This window comes from Salmo salar, chromosome 10, assembly GCF_965601325.2.
Source record: "Salmo salar chromosome 10, fSalSal1, whole genome shotgun sequence".
Lineage (NCBI taxonomy): Eukaryota > Metazoa > Chordata > Actinopteri > Salmoniformes > Salmonidae > Salmo > Salmo salar.
The window spans coordinates 67,598,203-67,620,530 of NC_138300.1; the positions used below are offsets into that span (position 1 = coordinate 67,598,203).

At 40.7% G+C, this 22,328-nt stretch overlaps 1 protein-coding gene across 2 annotated transcripts; it reads right to left on the minus strand.

Moving 5' to 3' along the window:
- Positions 1 to 2,437: 2,437 nt before the first annotated feature.
- Positions 2,438 to 22,282, minus strand: uevld (UEV and lactate/malate dehyrogenase domains). 2 transcript variants are annotated; one of them, NM_001140295.1, is given in 12 exon segments: positions 2,438 to 3,586; positions 4,300 to 4,423; positions 6,602 to 6,692; positions 8,215 to 8,379; positions 8,544 to 8,714; positions 10,780 to 10,885; positions 11,327 to 11,421; positions 17,626 to 17,767; positions 20,785 to 20,948; positions 21,234 to 21,299; positions 21,417 to 21,501; positions 21,870 to 21,940. In NM_001140295.1, coding segments are annotated over 12 exon segments (1,416 nt in total). In that variant the 5' UTR covers positions 21,912 to 21,940; the 3' UTR covers positions 2,438 to 3,421.
- Positions 22,283 to 22,328: the final 46 nt, after the last annotated feature.

Genomic DNA, 22,328 nt, shown 5'->3' on the forward strand with positions numbered 1-22,328 from the left:
GTTTTGAGTTGGAAGCTGCAAACACAATTTAAATCAGTTTATAAACTTTAATGAATTATCAGTACTGAGTCAGAAATGTGGGAGTTGAGCTATTAATGAACTTCCAAAAGCAGATTTAATTGATTTAATTTTAATGATAAATCAAACCTGTATAGGCTATTTGGGAATTAAAATGTAATTAACATGAAAGCATTGCTGTATCTAAGTTAATGGGGAAAAGTTTAAGTGTCTCATTGGTTGGAACAAATCTGTTTGTGTATTATCCCAATAAACAACCTAAAAGGTATTTATTAAATTGAATGAGCCAATGCTATCCAATCAGTTAAGGTTGGTTGGATACCATACAGTATAACCTGAATTACTTAAAAACAATTACTGGCGATTCTTCACCACCAGAGGTCACTGATAGCACAAGCTGAAATCACACGGGATTCCCGCCCGGCGTGGGATTTCACTATGAACAAAGGGGAAAACAAATATGGCTTCTCCCCCTTTGTTAGCTTAGCATCTGGTGCAATGCTTAGCTTCACTGGTGCGGGAATTCCACTTCCCAGCACAAGGTAAGTTCCCTGCAACAAAACAGATTTACTAAGTGACGTCTCACGTTCAACCTTTCGGCAATATTTTTCACGATGTTGACCGGAACGCGTGAAGAACAAAGAAATACACCATTGGTCTGGAGAGATAATTAACCGCTTCGGTAAAGCTATATATCTACTAAAATTTCAGTTGGCTGGCCCTATGTCCTCACTCAAAATTAATTATGACCGAGTCTACTCGCTCCTGACTGCGATAGACAGAAATAACACTACGTTGTGGCCCAACGTGTCTATTCCTTTCGAATACCTAAACATTGGCCGGTTCATATGCCCTGGCTCATAGTATTCGTTAAATCCCCTACACACTGACTTTAGTCAGATATACAACACAGGAGTGGTTCTCTCCCAACCAATATCTGGGTGGAAAGGAAAAACCACACACGCCCCTCTCAACAATAATCCTGTCTATAGCTACTGGTGTATGAGTATCTTGCTACTCAATTCCTATGGAATGAATTCAAAAGTGAGGGGTAGTTTTATCTTAGATTCCTCACGGGGCACCAAATATGACGACTGCTGTTTAATAAGTAACTGTTTATAATTACATGATTAAATTAATCAGGTAATCATTAACTCAGTAACCTGGGACACCAAGGGAAAAGTTTGTTTAATGAGTTTCCGTTTCCCAAATTAACACAATCAGAATATTGATTTTACAGCAGTCACTAATTAATTTCCTCTACGTCGGATAATTCGTTAATCTGCACAAACCCAGGTCTCACTAAATCATTCTGTACCAGACCAATTGAGTTAATTATTTATTTACCAACAAGCTAAATGATAACATACATAAACACAGTCTAGGCTATTGATTAGAACTTAGTACAATGAAACAGGTCCCTAGCGGACCAACACGATATGACACGTGTTACACAAGATGGGGATTTAGAGAGAGTGCACATGAGAGAAATTAACATTACATGCTCTGGTGTACATTCCTGCAGTCAGCATGCCAATTGCACGCTCCCTCAAAACTTCAGACATCTGTGGCATTGTGTTGTGACAAAACTGCACATTTTAGTGTGTCTACAGCACAAGGTGCGATGATCATGCCGTTTAATCAGCTTCTTTATATGCCACACCTGTCAGGTGTATGAATAATCTTGGCAAAGGAGAAATGCTCACTGACAAGGATATAAACAAATTTTAAGAGAAAGCTTTTTGTGCATGTGGAACATTTCTGGGATCTTATTTCATCTCATGAAACAAGGGAACACTTCATATGTTATTTATATTTTTGTTCATTATGTGGATGTTGAACATTTCTACCTGCAAATGAACATTTCTAGCGGTAAATGTGTTAAGTTATAGCCATGGTATAAAAGGCATAATCATCTCGGGACTTTATGCGTTCTATGGAAAATAATGTAACTCCTTCACGTATTTCATTATTTTCCAGAGAACTCATAGCTCCTCGTTGATTATCCCTTACATGTAGTCTGAAGGTGAGAAACATGTAAGAACCTAAATCATTTGAAATTGAAGAAAACCAATTTAGGGGAGATTGCACTATACACCACCTGAAAACACATGAATATTAATGTTGATACAATTATCATAATTTGCTGAAATTCGACATCAGTCCTCATTTAACGCTTACCTACCTATGAAAGCCATTTGAAGTAGACCTAAAGTAATTTTTAGTATGTTCTAGATTACTAAAATGCTATGCAAATTGTCATTCTGATGTGGCATTGACTTCTCAACTGCCTGGTAGAGCCCTGTAATTTCCAAATTAAACTCAGTAAAAAACAGATAAGAAGTTCTTATGAGTTGTTATTAATGACCTTTAAGGTGAAATATTTTTTACAATTACATTCAAAGAGACAGTTAAAGGGTTAATAAACATACAAATCTTTACTTTAGTATTTAATCTCCAGCAGTTAGTGTGTATGTACAACACCAGGTTTCAAAGTTTCTTAACACACACAGCAGGTAGTTTAGCACATTGTTAAAGGAAAGTAGTTCAGCAAGGCATATTAAACAGAAGGCACTTTATAAAGCCATTTAACATGGTGAAAAACAGCGTAAGGCCATTAAGCTTAGGTCATGTTCATTACGGCACGCAATCGGAAAAGTCAAACATTGGACAAGTCCAGGTAGTCCCTCCATGTTCCGTTTGGTGCCTAAAGAACACGGCATATATTTCAACAACAAGCCACACCTTTACTGTGGTTAGGGGATGTGGAGTGCAAAGAAGAGCACTGTACAAATGTGCATAACAACGTAATAGTAATGACACCAAGTCAATATTTGGTAAATTAAGATTTAGATTTTTGTTTCCTTCTCTAAAAAGTCCAGGAATGATAGGCATACGTAAATAAGATGTTAAATATGTAAAAGACATCTTTCAGATTCCTTTGCATACAATTTTCTTCATAAATAATGAACAGTTACCCTCACCATTCAACCAGATTACATTTTATTTTGGAAAACTACGAAAAAGTAAAATCCTTCATCACTTGAACTTTACCCTTTCTCGTCATCTATGCCAGTGTGTGCATGCTAAGGTTCCAACCCAGCACTAACAACAGATTCCACTAAACAAAAGCTTGACAATTAGTAGATTAGCTGAATCCGATGAATTAGTACAGGGCTGGGGAAAAAACCTGCCCACCCTACTGCCTTCCAGGTCTAAGACCTGGTTTCCCAAAAGCATCTTAAGGCTTAGAACCATAGGATCCTATTGTTCTAAGATTAACCTAGCCTTAAGATGCTTTTAGGAAACAGGGCCAAGGACTGAAGAACGCTCATCCATGCTGATCGGCTGACGGCCTCGTCAGTCAGATTGATTGGCTGTGTGTGCTGCCCGGGGCAGGGCATCATATCCTGAGCTGTGAGAGGAGGGCACAGAGCGACGTGACACTCTCCCTCAGTCTGGCGTCCTCTTCCTGTCCCAGGGACACGCCTGCTAGACGGGTTGAACCCGACACCCCCAGGACACAGGGTAGGCTGAGGAACACCTCCGCACCGATACCGCCCCAGCCCTGAAACACACACGGGGAGAAACTCAATAGCATACTCCTCTTTCCTTGCCGCCTCCTCAAAACCAATTGGAGGAGAAGGTCAGCGAGGACGAACCTCTGGCTCTCATATCCAATGGGTTTTGAGAAGGAGACAAGAAGGACGGGAGGAGTATGCAATTGAGATCTTCCCAGGGAAACAGATAAGCTTTTCTCATTAGACAAGCCCAGGTAGTCCCTCCTCGTTTCAGTCAGTCTGTGTGTAACTGATGTGAAATGGCTAGCTAGTTAGCAGGGTGCGCGCTAATAGCGTTTCAATCGGTGACGTCAATCACTCTGAGACCTTGAAGTAGTTGTTCCCCTTGCTCTGCAAGGGCCACGGCTTTTGTGTATGTGTGCAGAGGGTCCCTGGTTCGATCCCAGGTAGGGGCGAGGAGAGGGATGGAAGCAATACTGTTACATTGATGCTGTTGACCCGGATCACTGGTTGCTGCGGAAAAGGAGGAGGTCAAAAGGGGGGTGAGTGTAACCGATGTGAAATGGCTAGCTAGTTAGCGGGGTGCGCGCTAATAGCATTTCAATCGGTGACATCACTCGCTCTGAGATCTTGAAGTAGTTGGGTAACGATGCTTCGAGGGTGGGCTGTTGTCTATGTGTGCAGAGGGTCCCTGGTTCGAGCCCAGGTAGGGGAGGGGAGAGGGACGGAAGCAATACTGTTACATGTGCAGCTGTGTTACCTGTGCCAGTGTGGAGACCGAGTGAGTCTTCCTCTGGTCCACCAGGATACTGTGACTGATGTCAGCGATAGACAGACCCACGGACCACGAGCGTTGGCCACGGCCCTTCAGCATCTCAAACGCCCTGCACAAAACAGGAAACTGGTCAACGCCATGTTGGCCCATTCGGCTAGAGTAGGAAAGTATTCACACCCCTTGACTTTTTCCACTTTGTTGATACACAGTGGGATTAAAATGAATTTAATTTCTTTTCAACGATCTACACAAAATACTCTGTCAAAGTGAAAGAAAAATTCTAACATTTCAACAAATAATTTAAATCATGAAAAATAAAACACTGTCGATTAGATAAGTGTTCAACCCCCCGATTCAATACATGTTAGAATCACCTCTGGCAGCGATTACAGCTGTGAGTCTTTCTGAGTAAGTCTCTAAGATCTTTCCACACCTGGATAGTGCAACATTTGTCCATTATTTTCAAGCTTTGTCAAATTGGTTGATGATCATTGCTAAACAGCCATTTAAGTCTTGCTATAGATTTAAGCCAATATAAGTCAAAACTGTAACTCTGCCACTGAGGAACATTCAACACTTTTGCTAAGCAACTCCAATGGCCTTTTGTTTTAGGTTATTGTCCTGCTGAAAGGTGAATTAATCTCCCAATGTTTGGTGGAAAGGAGACTGAACCAGGTTCTTCTCTAGGATTTTGCCTGTGCTTAGCTCTATTACGTTTATTTTTTATCCTGAAGCTCCCCAGTCCTTAACTATTACAAGCATACCCATAACATGATGCATCCACCACTATGCTTGAAAATATGGAGTGGTACTCAGTAATGTGTTTTATTGGATTTCACTCAAACATAACTTTTTGTCCTGAATACAAAGTGTTAATTGCTTTACCTCATTTTTTGCAGTATTACTTCAGTGCCTTGTTGCAAACAGGATGCATGTTTTGGAAAATTGTATTCTGTACAGGCTTCCTTCTTTTCACTTTATCAATTATGATAGCATTGTGGAGTAACTACAATGTTGTTGATCCATCAGTTGTTTTCGCCAATCACAGCCATTAAACTAACGGTTTTAAAGTCTCCATTGGACTCATGGTGAAATCCCTGAGCGGTTTCCTTCCTCTCTGGCAACTGAGTTAGGAAGAACGCCTGTATCTTTGTAGTGACTGAGTGTATTGATACATCATCCAAAGTGATATTCAATGCCTGTTTTTTAAAATCTTGGTTTCATCAGACCAGAGAATCTTGTTTCTCATTGTCTGAGTCCTTTAGGCAACTTTTGGCAAACTCCAAGCGGGCTGTCATGTGCCGTTTACTGAGGAGTGGCTTCCTTCTGGCCACTCTACCATACAGGCCTGATTTGTGGAGTGCTGCAGAGATGGTTGTCCTTCTGGAAGGTTCTCCCATCTCCACAGAGGAACTCTGGAGGTCTATCAGTTACCATCGGGTTCTTGTTCACCTCCCTGACCCAAGGCCCTTTTCCCTAGATTGCTCAGTTTGGCTGGGCAGCCAGCTCTGGGAAGAGTGTAGGTCTGTCTAAAATTCTTCCATTGAAGAATGATGGAGGCCACTGTGTTTTTGGGAACCTTCAATGCTTCAGAAATGTTTTGGTACCCTTTCCCAGATTTCTGCCTCGACACAATCCTGTCTCGGAGCTCTACGGACAATGCCTTCAACCTCGTGGCTTGGTTTTTGCTCTAACATGCACTGTCAACTGTGGGACCTTATATAGACAGGTGTGTGCCTTTCCAAATCATGTCCAATCAATTTATTTTACTACAGGTGGACTCCAGTCAAGTTGTAGAAACATCTCAAGGATGATCAATGGAAACAGGATGCAACTGAGCTCCATTTTGAGTCTCATAGCAAAGGGTCTGAATACTTATGTAAAAACCTGTTTTCACTTTGTCAATATGGGGTATTGTGTGTAGATTGAGGGGGAAAAAATATTTTATCAATTTTAGAATAAGGCTGTAACGTAACAAAATGTGGAAAAAGTCAAGGGGTCTGAATACTTTACAAATGCACTGTATAGGGGAACAGTGAGCAGTATTAGAATACAGTTGCACCTGGCCCTAGACACTGATCTGTGGTCCGCTATATCATTGTTCTGTCTTCTTTTGTATATTAAGATTGGGTGAGCTGATCCTAGATCTGTGCCTGCGGGCAACATGTATCCGGAACATCTTCAGTCAATGTGATGCCATTTTGGGTCATAGTTACGCCAATCTCCGAGGGAAGTTCTTGGCAGTGCTCTGAGGGATAAAGACCTCGTTGTTGTTTTTGTTACTTACCTGTCTAACAGAGGTTTGGTCGCTTTGGATCTGGGTGCAATCTCTGGATGTTGGTAACTAGCCCCCATCAAAATGTTACTCAACACAGGGACTGCAACACAAAGACAGATTGTGAGTGTTATAGAAATCCCATTAATATCTAGAGATATTGCATTAAATGGCTCCTGTACTCCACAGAGAGTAATAAAACATTCACTTCACCCACAACATCAGATACTGCAAGTTGATACTGCCTTGGTAGATTGGTATGCAATGTTTCCCCTATATTCATTTAGCAGCGGTACACGGAACCCAAACCGGCCGCGCGCCATCGTCCCCCTACACCAAACGCGATCACGACACGCAGGTTAAAATATCAAAACAAACTCTGAACCAATGACATTAATTTGGGGACAGGTCGAAAAGCATTAAACATGTATGGCAATTTAGCCAGTTAGCTTGCACTTGCTAGCTAATTTGTCCTGGGATATAAACATTGAGTTGTTATTTTACCTGAAATGCACAAGGTCCTCTACTCTGACAATTAATCTACACACAAAACGGCCAACCGAATCGTTTCTAGTCATCTCTCCTCCTTCCAGGCTTTTTTATCTTTGAATTTAAATGGTGATCGCATCTAAACTTTCATAGTACTACTGTGACGACCGGCAAAACAGTTCGTCTTTCAATCACCCACGTGGGTATAACCAATGAGGAGATGGCACGTAGGTACCTGCTTCTATAAACCAATGAGGAGATGGGAGAAGCAGGATCTGCATCAGAAATAGAAAGGAGTTCTATTTTAGCATCACAGACGCTCGCGAGCAGTATGGGTGCAATAATTGAATAACGTGGATTTCAAAATGTATTTTGCAACGCTCGCGCACGCGACGTGTCCGGTCTGGTCAGCATGGTAGGACACTACTTATAAATCGTTGCCGCCAATCCTCCCCCCCCCCCAAAAAAAATTGGGGGAGATCCAGGATGGTAAAATGTTTTCAGTGCAATATGCAGAAATGGAGGAGCGATTTCCTGGTAGCTAAAATTCCAATAGTTCGCCTAATTTCAGTTTGTGACAAAACAAGCAATGTGTAGAGAATCATTTTACCATCTAAACCGCTGTGAAATATATTTTCAGTTGGTGTACAAAACCAAAAGATGCAAAAATGAAACGTAAGAATGGGAAGCATAGAAATAGCGCACATAGAACAGATTTACAGTTTCTTAGACATTTTAGGTATATATCTGTCATCCTCATTGAAAGCAAGTCTATGTGAATTTGGTCAGGTCACCCAAAAAGTTACATAATGCAGCTATAAATGACTAAAACCACAAAGTATGTAGAAATGATAATGTAGCTAAATATATATTTTTTATAAAGATCATTTTGAGCACTAACAATGACCAAAATAAAAAAAACTAGACAGTCAGGGAGAATCTAGCATAAGAATACGGCTTAAGCCATGGCAAAATGTGTACAATTTAGCTTTAAAAAACGCAAAATGTCACTGCGGCCAAGAGTAGGGCCTCTAACATTTGGTTGGAAACCACGCCTTCTGGCCATGCCATGCCACCCCCCATGCTAACTTTGCCACCACTGGTGAAAGAAATCCTCAGACCTGTCTCTATCTTACCCTTGTTGTCTGAGAGTTCTCCTATGACCCAGGCCTGTTTGTGTGTGTTGAGACTGATGTCCAGGACGTGACAGAGACGTTCAGAGTCCAGGTTACACCCCGCCCCGATCACCCTGGATGGTGGCAGGCCGCTCTGTCTCCACGCCACGTGAGTCATGATGTCCACTGTCAGAGGTCAAAGGATAGGAAAAGAAGGGGGATGGGAAGAAGAGGGAGAGAGAGAGATATTAGAACAGAGGGTTTATAAAAAATTTCTGTATTTCCCATGACACTTCTAGTTCAGTGCCTTCTGCTGCTTTTGACTGGTAGGTGTGTGTGTGTGTTCAGACCTGGCTGCGAGGCAATGAGCAGCACAGCGTTGGGGCTAAGGCGGACCAGGCCTGGGATAATGCCCCGGTACATGTCCACGTTGGTCTGGACCACGCTCACGTACGACTGCTCGTTGCTCCACGCGTTCGCCGTCACCACGATCACACTGGAGTCGGCAGACGCCGACAGGTCTATCATTGGAAAACAAACGGTTCTTCAACAAAAGTGAAGTATCTTAAGGCCCCATTGTCACACACGTTTTTTTGGGAAAGTGGTAGTCATCCCCTGAATAAACATCCCTTTTGAAGAAGGACCTGCACGCTCCAACATACAGTGTCTTGTGAAAGTATTCACCCCCTTGGCATTTTTCCTATTTTGTTGACTTACAACCTGGAATTCAAATTGATTTTTTGGGGGGTTTGTATCATTTGATTTACACAACATGCCTACCACTTTGAAGATGCAAAATAAGACAATGAAAACAAGAAATAAGACCAAAAAAAAGAACTTGATCGTGCATAACTATTCACCCCCCCAAAGACAATACTTTGTGGAGACACCTTTTACAGCAATTACAGCTGCAAGTCTCTTGGGGTATGTCTCTATAAGCTTGGCACATCTAGCCACTGGGATTTTTGGCCATTATCCAAGGCAAAACTGCTCCAGCGCCTACAAGTTGGATGGGTTCCGCTGGTGTACAGCAATCTTTAAGTCATACCACATATTCTCAATTGGATTGAGGTCTGGGCTTTGACTAGGCCATTCCAAGACAGTTGCTTTAGCAGTATGCTTAGGGTCATTGTCCTGCTGGAAGGTGAACCTCCGTCCCAGTCTCAAATGTCTGGAAGACTGAAACAGGTTTCCCTCAAGAATTTCCCTGTACTTAGCGCCATCCATCATTCCTTCAATTCTGACCAGTTTCCCAGCCCTTGCCGATGAAAAACATCATGATGCTGCCACCACCATGCTTCACTGTGGGAATGGTGTTCTCGGGGTCATGAGAGGTGTTGGATTTGCGCCAGACATAGCATGTTCCTTGATGGCCAAAAAGTTCAATTTTAGTCTCATCTGACCAGAGTACCTTCTTCCATATGTTTGGGGAATCTCCCACATGCCTTTTGGCAAACACCAAATGTGTTTGCTTATTTTTTTTCTTTAAGCAGTGGCTTTTTTCTGGCCACTCTTCTGTAAAGCCCAGCTCTGTGGAGTGTACGGCTTAAAGTGGTCCTATGGACAGATACTCCAATCTCCGCTGTGGAACTTTTCAGCTCATCTTTGGTCTCTTTGTTGCCTCTCTGATTAATTCCCTCCTTGCCTGGTCCGTGAGTTTTGGTGGGCAGCCCTCTCTTGGCAGATTTGTTGTGGTGCCATATTCTTTTCATTTTTTAATAATGGATTTAATAGTGCTCCGTGGGATGTTTCAGATATTTTTTATAACCCAATCCTGATCTGTCCACAACTTTGTCCCTGACCTGTTTGGAGAGCTCCTTGGTCATCATGGTGTCCCTTGCTTAGTGGTGTTGTAGACTCTGGGGCCTTTCAGAACAGGTGTATATATACACTGAGATCATGTGACACTTAGATTGCACACAGGTGGACTTTATTTAACTAATTGACTTCTGAAGGTAATTGGTTGCACCAGATCTTAATTATAGCAAAGGGGTGAATACATATGCACGCACCACTTTTTCGTTTTTAATTTTAAAAATGTTTTTGAACACAATACAATTTTTAGTCACCTATTTGGCAAACTGTGTTATAAATCATTTCTTATTTTTATAAAGTGATTTGAGCTTTATAATTAAAACATCAGTCCTAAAATGGTTCATGTCAAGCCATGCATAATGTTTTTAAAGTCTCATAGAATGTAGGCCTACAATGAACACCACATATCGGCTATTGTAGGGGATATCATAGAAGTCAACACCTATATCCATGTGGAAATGTTATGGCATTTTCTCAATTAGTTTTGTTGATAGGACTACATTATGTTCAAATAGCAACAATAGCCTATTGATCACTGTGAAACTAATTTAAAGCAGGTGTAGCCTGTGTTCACAATTAATGCGTGCTGGAAGTTGCACAGAATGCTCGCAATATTTAAGTTCCCGCTCACAAGACCTGAAATTTGCTCAGTGCCAATCTAGTGACTATATACTTAGGCTGAGGTTTAGATGAATAGGTCAGGCTTAGTTTACAGTTCACTGCTGCTTTACTGGGTAAAAGTATTGTCTAATAAGTTTATAGGAGATGTACCTTTAGATACCTCCACCTTTGGTAAGTTGAAAATCTCTAGATCCATGCTACCACCTTTGGTGGAGCTCTCGGCTACGTCAATGAAGACTAGTCTATCCACTTTACCCTATAAAGCAAAGAGAGAGAGAACATAATATGTGAACTCTTCACTGTTATGAAGGATACATGGGATAGAAATGGTGATCAATACTCAAAACACATCCTTTAGACACAACAGTGATTAAGAAAGGTTTGTTATATCAATGTACCTGGGTCGTGTTAATTTGGCACCAAATGCAAGAAAACAGACAAACAGGGCGACCTATAATTGTTTGTCAAGTAGGTTTAAATACATTTCACTTCAAAATCAGCCTTTGATTCAGCTTTGTGACAAAATGTGCAATCTTTTGGAGGGAGGGCAAAGTAGAGACTGAAATGAGTACTACATGGACTTATCCAATAAGAAACACAAATTTCAATTTCTCGTCACAAAAGGTTTCCTGTTGCATGTCCTAATGAACACGACCCGGTAACATTTGAGTGTCAAAGCAAAAAAAGGCAGTCATACTTTTGCCAAAATGCTCATCACTGATGCCATTCCCAAGTCTCCGCCCCCAATGACTGTGACTTTGTTGATTAAATGATCGTGATGCTGTACTCCACCTGTGATAGGAGGACATGGTTTGAGTTAGAGCCAGGTGTGTTAACGTCAGGTGATATGTTTAGCTTCAGAATGCTGCAAACAGAAATGTACTAAACAGAGATTACGCTTTTCCCCAGTTCTACATGCCAGACAATCAGATCGGTTCTAAATTATACATTTCAATCTAAACATTCTGCAATTTACCACAGCATCACTAGAGAAAGCTGGCTTGGCTATTGTTGGCAAACTATCAGACCCAGCCACAGCTTAATCAGGAGTTTGCGTTGTCGGTTTCTGGTTTCATCAGATACAGACACCTTGAATATCAAAACACTAATTTGTAGTAGGTGACAGGTTTCATTGAATGAAGAAATACACTTTGGAAATAATTGTAGAATAAAGCAGTCATGTGTTATCCTCTGGGCCCAAATATAGCCTTACCTTTTTAAACCCAATGAACCATTCAGCAAGCTGCTTTCTGGCAGTATATGTCTAGAAAGTCTGGTTTCCCCAGACACAGATTAAGCCTAATTCTGGACTGAAAAGCATGCTCAATGGAGAATCTCCATTGAAAGTTGTTTTAAACCCAGGGCCCATATCCACAAAGCTTCTCAGAAAAAGGTTCTAGGAATCTTGTTAAAAAATAATAAACTCGCAGCTCAGAGGAGGCTTTAGGATGAGGTTAAGGCACTGTTCAGACAGAGTAAAATCAATTCATAAAAGTTTCTCACCTCATAATCATGACAGTTTGAGGTACAGCAAAAGATAGTGAAGACGCTCATTGACATTGTTGCAAATGGAGAATGAGGGAACACGCTTTAGACACAAGGTTTGATAGAATTGTCACGACACGATCACTTTGCCAAATCTGAATTTCTGCCTAATATGTTGGCATTCAAAACCTTTTTTTAATCAATTCTGATGTGGATTTTTGATCATATAAACTGTTATAACATATAACTAACTATCAAACACACTCGTCACTTTAGCAACTCAATCGATCAAGTTACTTCCCGATAATGTTGCATAAAACGTTTGAAAGATCTATCATTTTAATCTAACATGAAGCCCTAGATGCCTTAAATGGCCCAATTCTTATAGGCATACCCAATAAGGGATAATTTTTGATGTGATAATGCGCTCCAAAAGGGATAAAATGTAGGTTAATTAAATAATCTAAAGAAAAATGTGTTTATTTATTACCCTAGTGGTTATAACTATTTAGGCATATCATGTGAAGTAGGCCTCACGTGAAATCATTATCAAAAGTACAACAGATACTGTTGCATGTAGGTAGATTATTTATGGGTTGATCATATACACTACCGGTCAAAAGTTTTAGAACACCTTCTCATTCAGGGGCTTTTCTTTATTTTTACTATTTTCTATATTGTAGACTAATAGTGAAGACATCAAAACTACGACATAACACATGGAATCATGTAGTAACCAAAAGTGTCAAAGAAATTAAATATATATATTTTAGATTCTTCTAAGTAGCCACCCTTTGCACACTCTTGGCATTCTCTCAACCAGCTTCACCTGGAATGCTTTTCCAACAGTCTTGAAGGAGTTCCCACATATGTTGAGCACTTGTTGGCTGCTTTTCCTTCACTCTACGGTCCGATATCTCAAACCATCTCAATTTGGTTGAGGTCGGGGGATTGTGGAGGCCAGGTCATCTGACGCAGCACTCCATCACTCTCCTTCTTGGTAAAATAGCTCTTACACAACCTGGAGGTGTGTTGGGTCATTGTCCTGTTGAAAAACAAATGATAGTCCCACTAAGCACAAACCAGATGGGATGTCGTATTGCTGCAGAATGCTGTGGTAGCCATGCTGGTTAAGTGTGCCTTGAATTCGAAATAAATCAGACAGTGTCACCAGCAAAGCACCCCCACACCATAATAACTTATCATCCATGCTTTATTGTTGGAAATACACATGCGGAGATCATCCGTTCACCCACACCGAGTCTCACAAAGACACGGCGGTTGGAACCAAAAATCTCCAATTTGGACTCCAGACCAAAGGACACATTTCCACCAGTCTAATGTCCATTGCTCGTGTTTCTTGGCCCAAGCAAGTCTCTTCTTCTTATCGGTGTCCTTTAGTAGTGGTTTCTTTGCAGCAATTTGAACATGAAGGCCTGATTCACGCAATCTCATCTGAACAGTTGATGTTGAGATGTGTATGTTACTTGAACTCTGTGAAGCATTTATTTGGGCTGCAATTTCTGAAGCTGGCAACTCTAAGGAACTGATCCTCTGCAGCAGAGGTAACTCTGGGTCTTCCATTCCTGTGGCGGTCCTCATGAGAGCCAGTTCCATCATCACGCTTGATGGTTTTTGCGACTGCACTTTAAAAAAATATATATATTTCACCTTAACCAGGTAGGCCAGTTGTGAACAAGTTCTCATTTACAACGGCGACCTGGCCAAGATAAAGCCAAGCAGTTCGACACATACAACACAGAGTTACACATGGAGTAAAACACAGTCAATAATACAGTAGAAAAATAAGTCTATATACAATGTGAGCAAATGAGGTGAGATAAGCGAAGTAAAGGCAATAAATAGGCCATGGTGGCAAAGTAAATACAATATAGCAAGTAAAACACTGGAATAGTAGCTTTGCATTATGTCGATATAGGACTCGTTTTACTGTGGATATAGATACTTTTGTACCTGTTTCCTCCAACATCTTCACAAGATCCTTCGCTGTTGTTCTGGGATTGATTTGCACTTTTCGCACCAAAGTACATTCATCTCTAGGAGACAACACTTCTCCTTCCTGAGCGGTATGACGGCTGCGTGGTCCCATGGTGTTTATACTTGCGTACTATTGTTTGTACAGATGAACGTGGTACCTTCAGGTGTTTGGAAATTGCTCCCAAGGATGAACCAGACTTGTGGAGGTCTACAATTTTTTTCTGAGGTCTTGGCTGATTTCTTTTGATTTTCCCATGATGTCAAGCAAAGAGGCACTGAGTTTGAAGGTAGGCCTTGAAATTCATCCACAGGTACACCTCCAATTGACTCAAATGATGTCAATTAGCCTATCAGAAGCTTCTAAAGCCATGACATCATTTTGTGGTATTTTCCAAGCTGTTTAAAGGCACAGTCAACTTAGTGTATGTACACTTCTGACCCACTGGAATTGTGATACAGTGAATAAGTGAAATAATCTGTCTGTAAACAATTGTTGGAAAAATTACTTGTGTCATGCACAAAGTAGATGTCCTAACCCACTTGCCAAAACTATAGTTTGTTAACAAGAAATTTGTGGAGTGGTTGAAAAACAAATTTTAATGACTCCAACCTAAGTGTATGTAAACTTCCGACTTCAAATGTATGTCAAATACACAGTTATCGAAAATATATGGGAATATCTGCTCAATCCAAATGTACAACCAACTGATCGCAGCACTACCACAAAAATGGAGGAGGCAAGTGGAAAAGGGAGAAGGTAGGGAACTTGTTTGCCTGCCATATATTAAAGATACAAATTGGCTGACAGGAACTGGCATAAATAGAAAAATATACCAGTTCCATTTGAGGACAAAAATGTCGATGGCTACGCCATACAGGTTGCAAAATAAATGGGAAGAGATTTGCAATGTACCAATTCCATGGCATATGGTTTATAAACTGGTACAAAATAACTACACTTGCTTCAACACTTAGTTGTTCAATTTAAATTATATAAAATTCTTGCCACCAACAGAATGATATATATATATATATATATATATATATATATATATAAATAAAATTTGGAAACCCATAGTCAGTCAATAAATAATATAATACTCGTAGGAAAGGTTTTCATCTTTAGCTCACAATCTGTGGAAACTATACAATTAGAAAGGTTAAAAAAAAGTATATAAAGTATATGGCATATGGAAACCAAACGAGGGTGGTCTATGGTGATAGGTGGGATGGGTTGAGAGGCGGGATTAAAAAGCTTGTTTGTTAATGTATTATTGTTATGTGACTGCTTTATATAAAAGTACCATGTTTGTAAAATGTGTATGTAAAATGTTTGTATATGTAGCAAAAATGCTGTAAAAAAAAAACAAAGATACTTGTCCCCCGAAGAGGGGGGGGTTAATAAAAAAAAAAAAGTAAAGTTCATCCTGCAGCCATCCCCCGCATTATGGGAAGCTCTATTGTGAACCAAGTAGGGATGTTTTTGTTTAACCCACGCGAATGTGACCAAAGACATTTTTATTTGCCAAGATGTGTACAATGGATATATACAAATACATGTGTTATGAGGATCTCACTTCTTGATTGTACAATGCACATTGTATTATGAGTTCCGTACAATGTGTGATATGGCGGGGGGTTAATGTTTATTTCAACGACATAAAGAAAACTTTTTAAAAACAATGGCAACACTGAGCCTCGCAGTTGGAAAACTGACTTTCGGCTTTCACAGATGCACCTCCCTCAACCTTTCGGCTGCTTTAGCGCTGTTTTTTTACACATTGGAAACTGTTAAGCGTGAATCAAGAATGCTCCACCACCCAAAGGACATCCAGCCAACTTGACATAACTGTGGGACGCAATGGAGTCAACATGGATCAGCATCCCTTTGGAACGCTTTCAACACCTTGTAGAGTCCATGCCTAGGGCTGTGGAGGTCACTACAGTTGTCAGCAGGTGATTGTCAAGCAAATAACTGTTGGTCTCACAGTAATTGACTGTTAATTAACAAACATATTTAGCATCTCCTGGCTTCCACACATAGCCTACAAGCCACTGATGCAGACCTTTGGAACATCTACATTTTAAAAAGTCTAATAAATCCATGTAATATAGCCTACACCTTCACAATAAATCAATTCTTTATATTAGACAGGTCTAAAGAAGCATGAAGAAAATGTAGTCTACTTCAGAAGAACAGAATAGCATACTCTGAGTTGTCCTTATGTTAGGCCCTGATCTGGCTATGCCATATGGCTGTGGGCTACACTAGTTCATTTAGCAGACAAGATTTGCGTGGCATTATTTTATAGCATGAAGAATACAATTGAACAAAGCTGAAAAAAATAGAAAGGATATTTTCTCCAAACAATTTAAGGAAGTGCGCACATGCGGCTATTCTGTGTTGAGCAGTTAACAAATAAATAGATACTCCTATATTCTTAATTTAGAGTTATTAATGTAACTTTAGTTATTCTACAAACATTGGGCTATATGTTTTGATTTTTAATACATTGATGATGTGACTAATGATGATTTGAAAAGAGTTCTGCTTTGTTTTTTTGCGCAGGCTGTACACTTCATCAGTCTCAAATTTGACGGCAGCATCCCCTTTGTGGCCATAATGCACCCTAAAAAAAAAAACATGCCTTTTGCTGCCAGTGGCCATTGTGCCCTTCTCCCCGAGTGCTGCTTGCTCCGAAGCACTGCTCACTCACATGGCTCTCCATCACATGATTGGGTCTTTCTCACAGGCTACAAGCAAAGACAGACATCAGGGACCCAACTGCACGCATCCTTATCCAATTCCGATGTGCATATTGAAGATATTCGAATAACATTTACTTTTCATCAGCCAACAAGATGAGTAGGCCTAATGAACTGCAAAAGCACTAGACTATGTTAATCTACTATCCCCCATAGAACAAAAGTTGACCTATTCTATTCTGTGCAAGAAATAAATATTCCAAACATAGTCTGGGTCAGTTGTGGGGTGTGATATATTAATCTGGAATCTAACCACGAGCATAAAAAACCCCCGCTGCAGATCAAAATGTTTAGCTTCAAATTGATAAACTATTAGGCTATTTCTTCACATTATAAGCGTACAAGGCAGTAGGATATATACGCAAATGTTCCATTAGCGGGAAAACACCATCAAAAGTGACCGCAAATGTGATTATGCATGTAATGATTTTATTATAAAGATTTAGAGTGAAAATTATGCCAGTTAGGCTCTACACCCCTTGTAAAGTGGCTTAATTTTCTTATGACATTGCCAGCAGTAAGATTTGAGTTCCCGGTATCGGGTCCAAAAACAACCACTCAGAGTTTAACAGGTACTGGTTAGGACAGCTCATGAGGTGTCCTAAGAACTAGGCTTAAGACACCAACATCAAACCAACCATATGTGCAGAATTAGCCCATTGTGGAAATATTGGATTCGCCACTGCTCTTAAACCATTTAATCTGTGTCCGGCAAACCAGGCAATTAAATCTAGTCTATATACCCACCTTCATTGATCTTCAGGTTGGAAACGAAGGCCAGCAGCTCATTGGGGTCTCTGTTGTCTCCTGTGGACTTGGTGCCCAGCGGAGGCTCCTCCTCAAACTGGGAGATCATCTCAGCCAGGAGACCTACTACAGACGACTTGGGCTGTGGAGGAAGAGGAAGATGCATAGCTTAACAATGGGAGAGAGAGGATGCGTCAGTGTCATCGATCTGTCATGGTCAATCTACTAGAGATTACTCCATAAAAAAATGCTTCATCAAAGAATGAATAAATTGACACTCGCACAAATTTGCTACATTTGAGGTGGAGCTGAAAAATGAAAGTCACACTCGACGTTACTTCCATATGTATTGTCCATACTAGTGAACCAGGCTCTTCTTCAATCTTTTCTTGATTCCTCACATCCTCTCCTTTCTCAAAACACATTGGAGAAGAAGCCCAGAGGGCAGAGACCTTTAACATTATCCTCCAGTAAGGTAGAGAAGGATTTTGTTACATTACAGCCTTAATCTAAAATTGATGAATTTTTTTTTTAATCTACACACAAAACCCCAGAATGATAAAGTGAAAACAGGTTTAGACATTTTTGCAAATGTATTACAAATAAAAAACAGAAATACCTTATTTATATAGTATTCAGACCCTTTGCTATGAATGAGACTCGAAATTGAGCTCCGGTGCATACTGTTTCCATTGATCATCCTTGAGATGTTTCTTGATTGGAGTCCACCTGTGGTAAATTCAATTGATTGAACATTATTTGGAAAGGCACACACCTGTCTATATAAAGTCCCACAGTTGACAGTGCATGTCAGAGAAAAAAACCAAGCCATGAGGTCAAAGGAATTGTCCGTAGAGCTCCGAGACAGGATTGTGTCGAGATCTGGGGAAGGGTACCAAAACATTTCTGCAGCATTTGAGGTCCCCAAGAACACAGTGGCCTCCATCATTCTTAAATGGAAGTTTGGAACCAACAAGACTCTTCCTAGTGTTTTCCTCCCAGCCAAACTGAGCAATAGGGGAAGAAGGGCCTTGCTCAGGGAGAACCCGATCGTCACTCTGACAGAGCTCCAGAGTTCCTCTGTGGAGATGGGAGAACCTTCCAGAAGGACAACCATCTCTGCAGCACTCCACCAATCAGGCTTTAATGGTAAAGGGGCCAAACGGAAGCCACTCTTCAGTAAAAAGGCACTTGACAGCCCACTTGGAGTTTGCCAAAACGTACCTAAAGGACTTTGACCATGAGAAACAATATTCTCTAGTCTGATGATACCAAGATTTAACTTTTGTCCTGAATGCAAAGTGTCACGTCTGGAGGAAACCAGGCACCTCTCATCACCTGGCCAATACCATTCCTACGATGAAGCACGGTGGTGCCAGCATCATGACTGGGAGACTAGTCAGGACCGAGGGAAAGATGAACGGAGCAAAGTACAGAGAGAACCTTGATGAAAACCTGCTCCAGAGCGCTCAGGACCTCAGACTGGGGCGAAGGTTCACCTTCCAATTGGACCATGACCCTAAGCAGCACACAGCCAAGACAACGCAGGAGTGGCTTTGGGACAGGTCTCTGAATGTCCTCGAGCGGCCCAGCCAGCGCCGGACTTGAACCCGATCAAACATCTCTGGAGAGACCTGAAAATAGCTGTGCAGCGACGCTCCCCATCCAACCTGACAGAGCTTGAGAGGATCTGCAGAGAATAAATGGGTGAAACTCCCCAAATACAACTATGCCAAGCTTTGTCGCTCCAGGCTGTAATCGTTGCCAAAGGTGCTTCAACAAAGTACTGCGTAAAAGGGTCTTAATACGTATGTAAATGTGATTTCAGTTTTTATTTTTAATACATTTGCTAAACATTAACCTGTTTTTGTCAATTGAAATGAAATTTATTAGGCTCTAATGTATGGATTTCACATGACTGGGCAAGGGCGCAGCTATGCCCATCCATTTGGGCACCAGGCCCAGCCAATGAGAATGAGTTTTTCCTCACCAAAAGGGCTTTAATACAGACCAAAATACTCCTCAGTTTCATCAGCTGTCCGGTTGGCTGGCGTGGTTACACATGGTCTGCGGTTGTGAGGCCGGTTGGACATACTGCCAAATTCTCTAAAACGGCATTAGAGGTGGCTTATGGTAGAGAAATGAACATTCAATTCTCTGGCAACAGCTCTGTTGAACATTGCTCAAAAGTTAACATCTGTGGCATTGTGTTGCGCGACACAATTGCACATTTGAGTGGCCTTTTAGTGTCACCAGCACAAGGTGCACCTGTGTAATGATCATGCTGTTTAATCAGTTACTTGATATGCCACCCCTGTCAGGTGGATGGATTATCTTGGCAAAGGAGAAATGCTCACTAACAGGGATGTAAACAAATTTGCAGACAAAATTTGAGCTAAAAAAGCTTTTTGTGCATAAGGAAAATTTCTGCAATGTTTTATTTTAGCTCATGAAACATGGGACCAACATTTTACATGTTGCATTTATATTTTGGTTCAGTATAGATTGTGTTCGATGAAAATTAGACCTTTCAAACGTTGTATGCAACCTTATCGGCAAGTGACTAGATGCCTACAGTTGTAAAGCGATTTAGAATTGTTAAAACGGGAGTGAAGAGTGTTGATAATGGCAATTATTGTACAAATTATTTTAACATCCATCAGAATTGGTTAAAAAAGGTTATGCATGCCAACATATAACATACTATATAATAGTTAAGAGTAGGCAAAGTGATCGTGATAGTCAGGCGAAAATTATATTGAATTTTTATTGCAACATTTGATGTAATTTACCGTGGTTGTCTGAAGCAACACGTGTTATGGTATTCACAGCTGCCAATGCCTCATCGTGATTAGTGTCATCACTATCTTTCCTTGCGGTACTTCAAACTGTTGTGATTACCAGCTGAGAAACTTATATGAGTTGATTTTACTCCTGGCTCAGAGTTTGTATGGGCAGTGTCTTAACATCATCCTAAAACCTACTCTGAGCTGGGAGTTTGTCTTAGAACAAGATTTAAAACAGAATTCCTAAGATCTTTTCAGAGATGCTTGGTGGATACGGGCCCAAGTCTTGATCAGCATGGATTGCCTTTCCGTCAAGAGAAACAACAGTGATCAACTCTCACAGATGTATCTGTGTAGTAGAGCCTCCTCTTACATGGTCCCAGTTGTGGAGGCTGGGGAGGTAGATGCGTCCTCTGGCGTCCACGTGTTTCCCCTCCCTGGTGACCATGTTGGTGGTAGGCCTCAGCAAGCAGATAGGGGGGGTGAAGGGGAAGGAGTCCATCAGCCACAGCAGGATGGGCAGGTTGTATGAACGGCCTGGGAATTATACAGCATGAATACAGAACTTACTGTACATTAACAGTAAAGCCATCTAACTTTGATAAGCATTGAGACAGATATAACCGTTCAGCTACAATCAGTCAGTACTTGGGTTGACAATAACAGTGGTGGTGTTGAACCTGTGTAGTGGATGGAGAAACTCAAGTAAACTCTGTTCACGCTAGATACATGTTTTGCATTAGGGTTTAACTATTTACCCACGGCATTCATTAAGCCTTTACCCATAAACTTTTTAACACTAACATGTTAGATAAGACTCACCTTCATATTTCACCGGTATGTTGCCAATCAACTTCAGCAGATCTTTTTGGGTGCCGTCACTGAAAGCTTAGAAGAAACGGGTGATTTACGTTTTTTGTATTTTATTGACAGATACAGAAACAGTCTGTCCAATCAAACTCTTCACAGGACAATTAGGTGATCATTCTGATGAAGCCAACGTACTGTATGTGCCAGCTACTGGTTTCATCGCGGGATGAATCTGGTGAACTTTCTGCAGCTCCTCAATAGCAACATCACGAAACTTGTACTGATATAATAAATAAACAAAATATGACATGATGCGATTTAGTTGCCTAGTTAGTTAGCTAACTAGCTAGATACAGAACAATGTTAAGTAATGACAATTTACATTTACATTTTAGTCATTTAGCAGACGCTCTTATCCAGAGCGACTTACAATGAAATGGAGACAACTGAATTTCATGGAAACTTCACTTGTGGTCTATTTACTTCAGACTTCCTTTAGGAGCCTGCAATAAAGCTGGTTTAACCGGTAGTTATCTGATCAAATTGACAATAGTATGAGTAACGTTAGGGGGCATTTAAACAAACACTAGCCAGCTAGTCACACAGAACGAACTAAGACAGAAAGAAGGATATAATTTTGACACAAACCCTTGACAGTATCTTCTGTATTGCTTCCGGACTGAGATCCATGGTTTACCATCTGTTGATTATTAATGTGTAGGTGAAGGAATAAGGTTCTGTGATCTAAAGCAGCCCAAACTAGCTTTAAATAACTTGACAGCGAAACACAAACTTCCGCAAAGTAAAAACGGGCGTCATTACCAAGTACGGAAAGCCGAAGGGAAGTTCTATCTCAGCACCTCAATCGAGGTAGAATTTCTCAGAACAGTAATCTGAAGCATAACTTTCAACATTGTAATTTAAATCTGTGTGAAGAATCAAAGATGAATACCTTCGTTTCAGTTAACCTATTATTAGAGGAAGCATATGTTTAAAAGTGACAATATTTTTTGTAATCAATGTTGTGATAATTCCAGAGCAGCTCACCTACATCTTCATATCATCAGAATGAGAAATATCTCGTGTTTGAAAATAAATAATATCTGC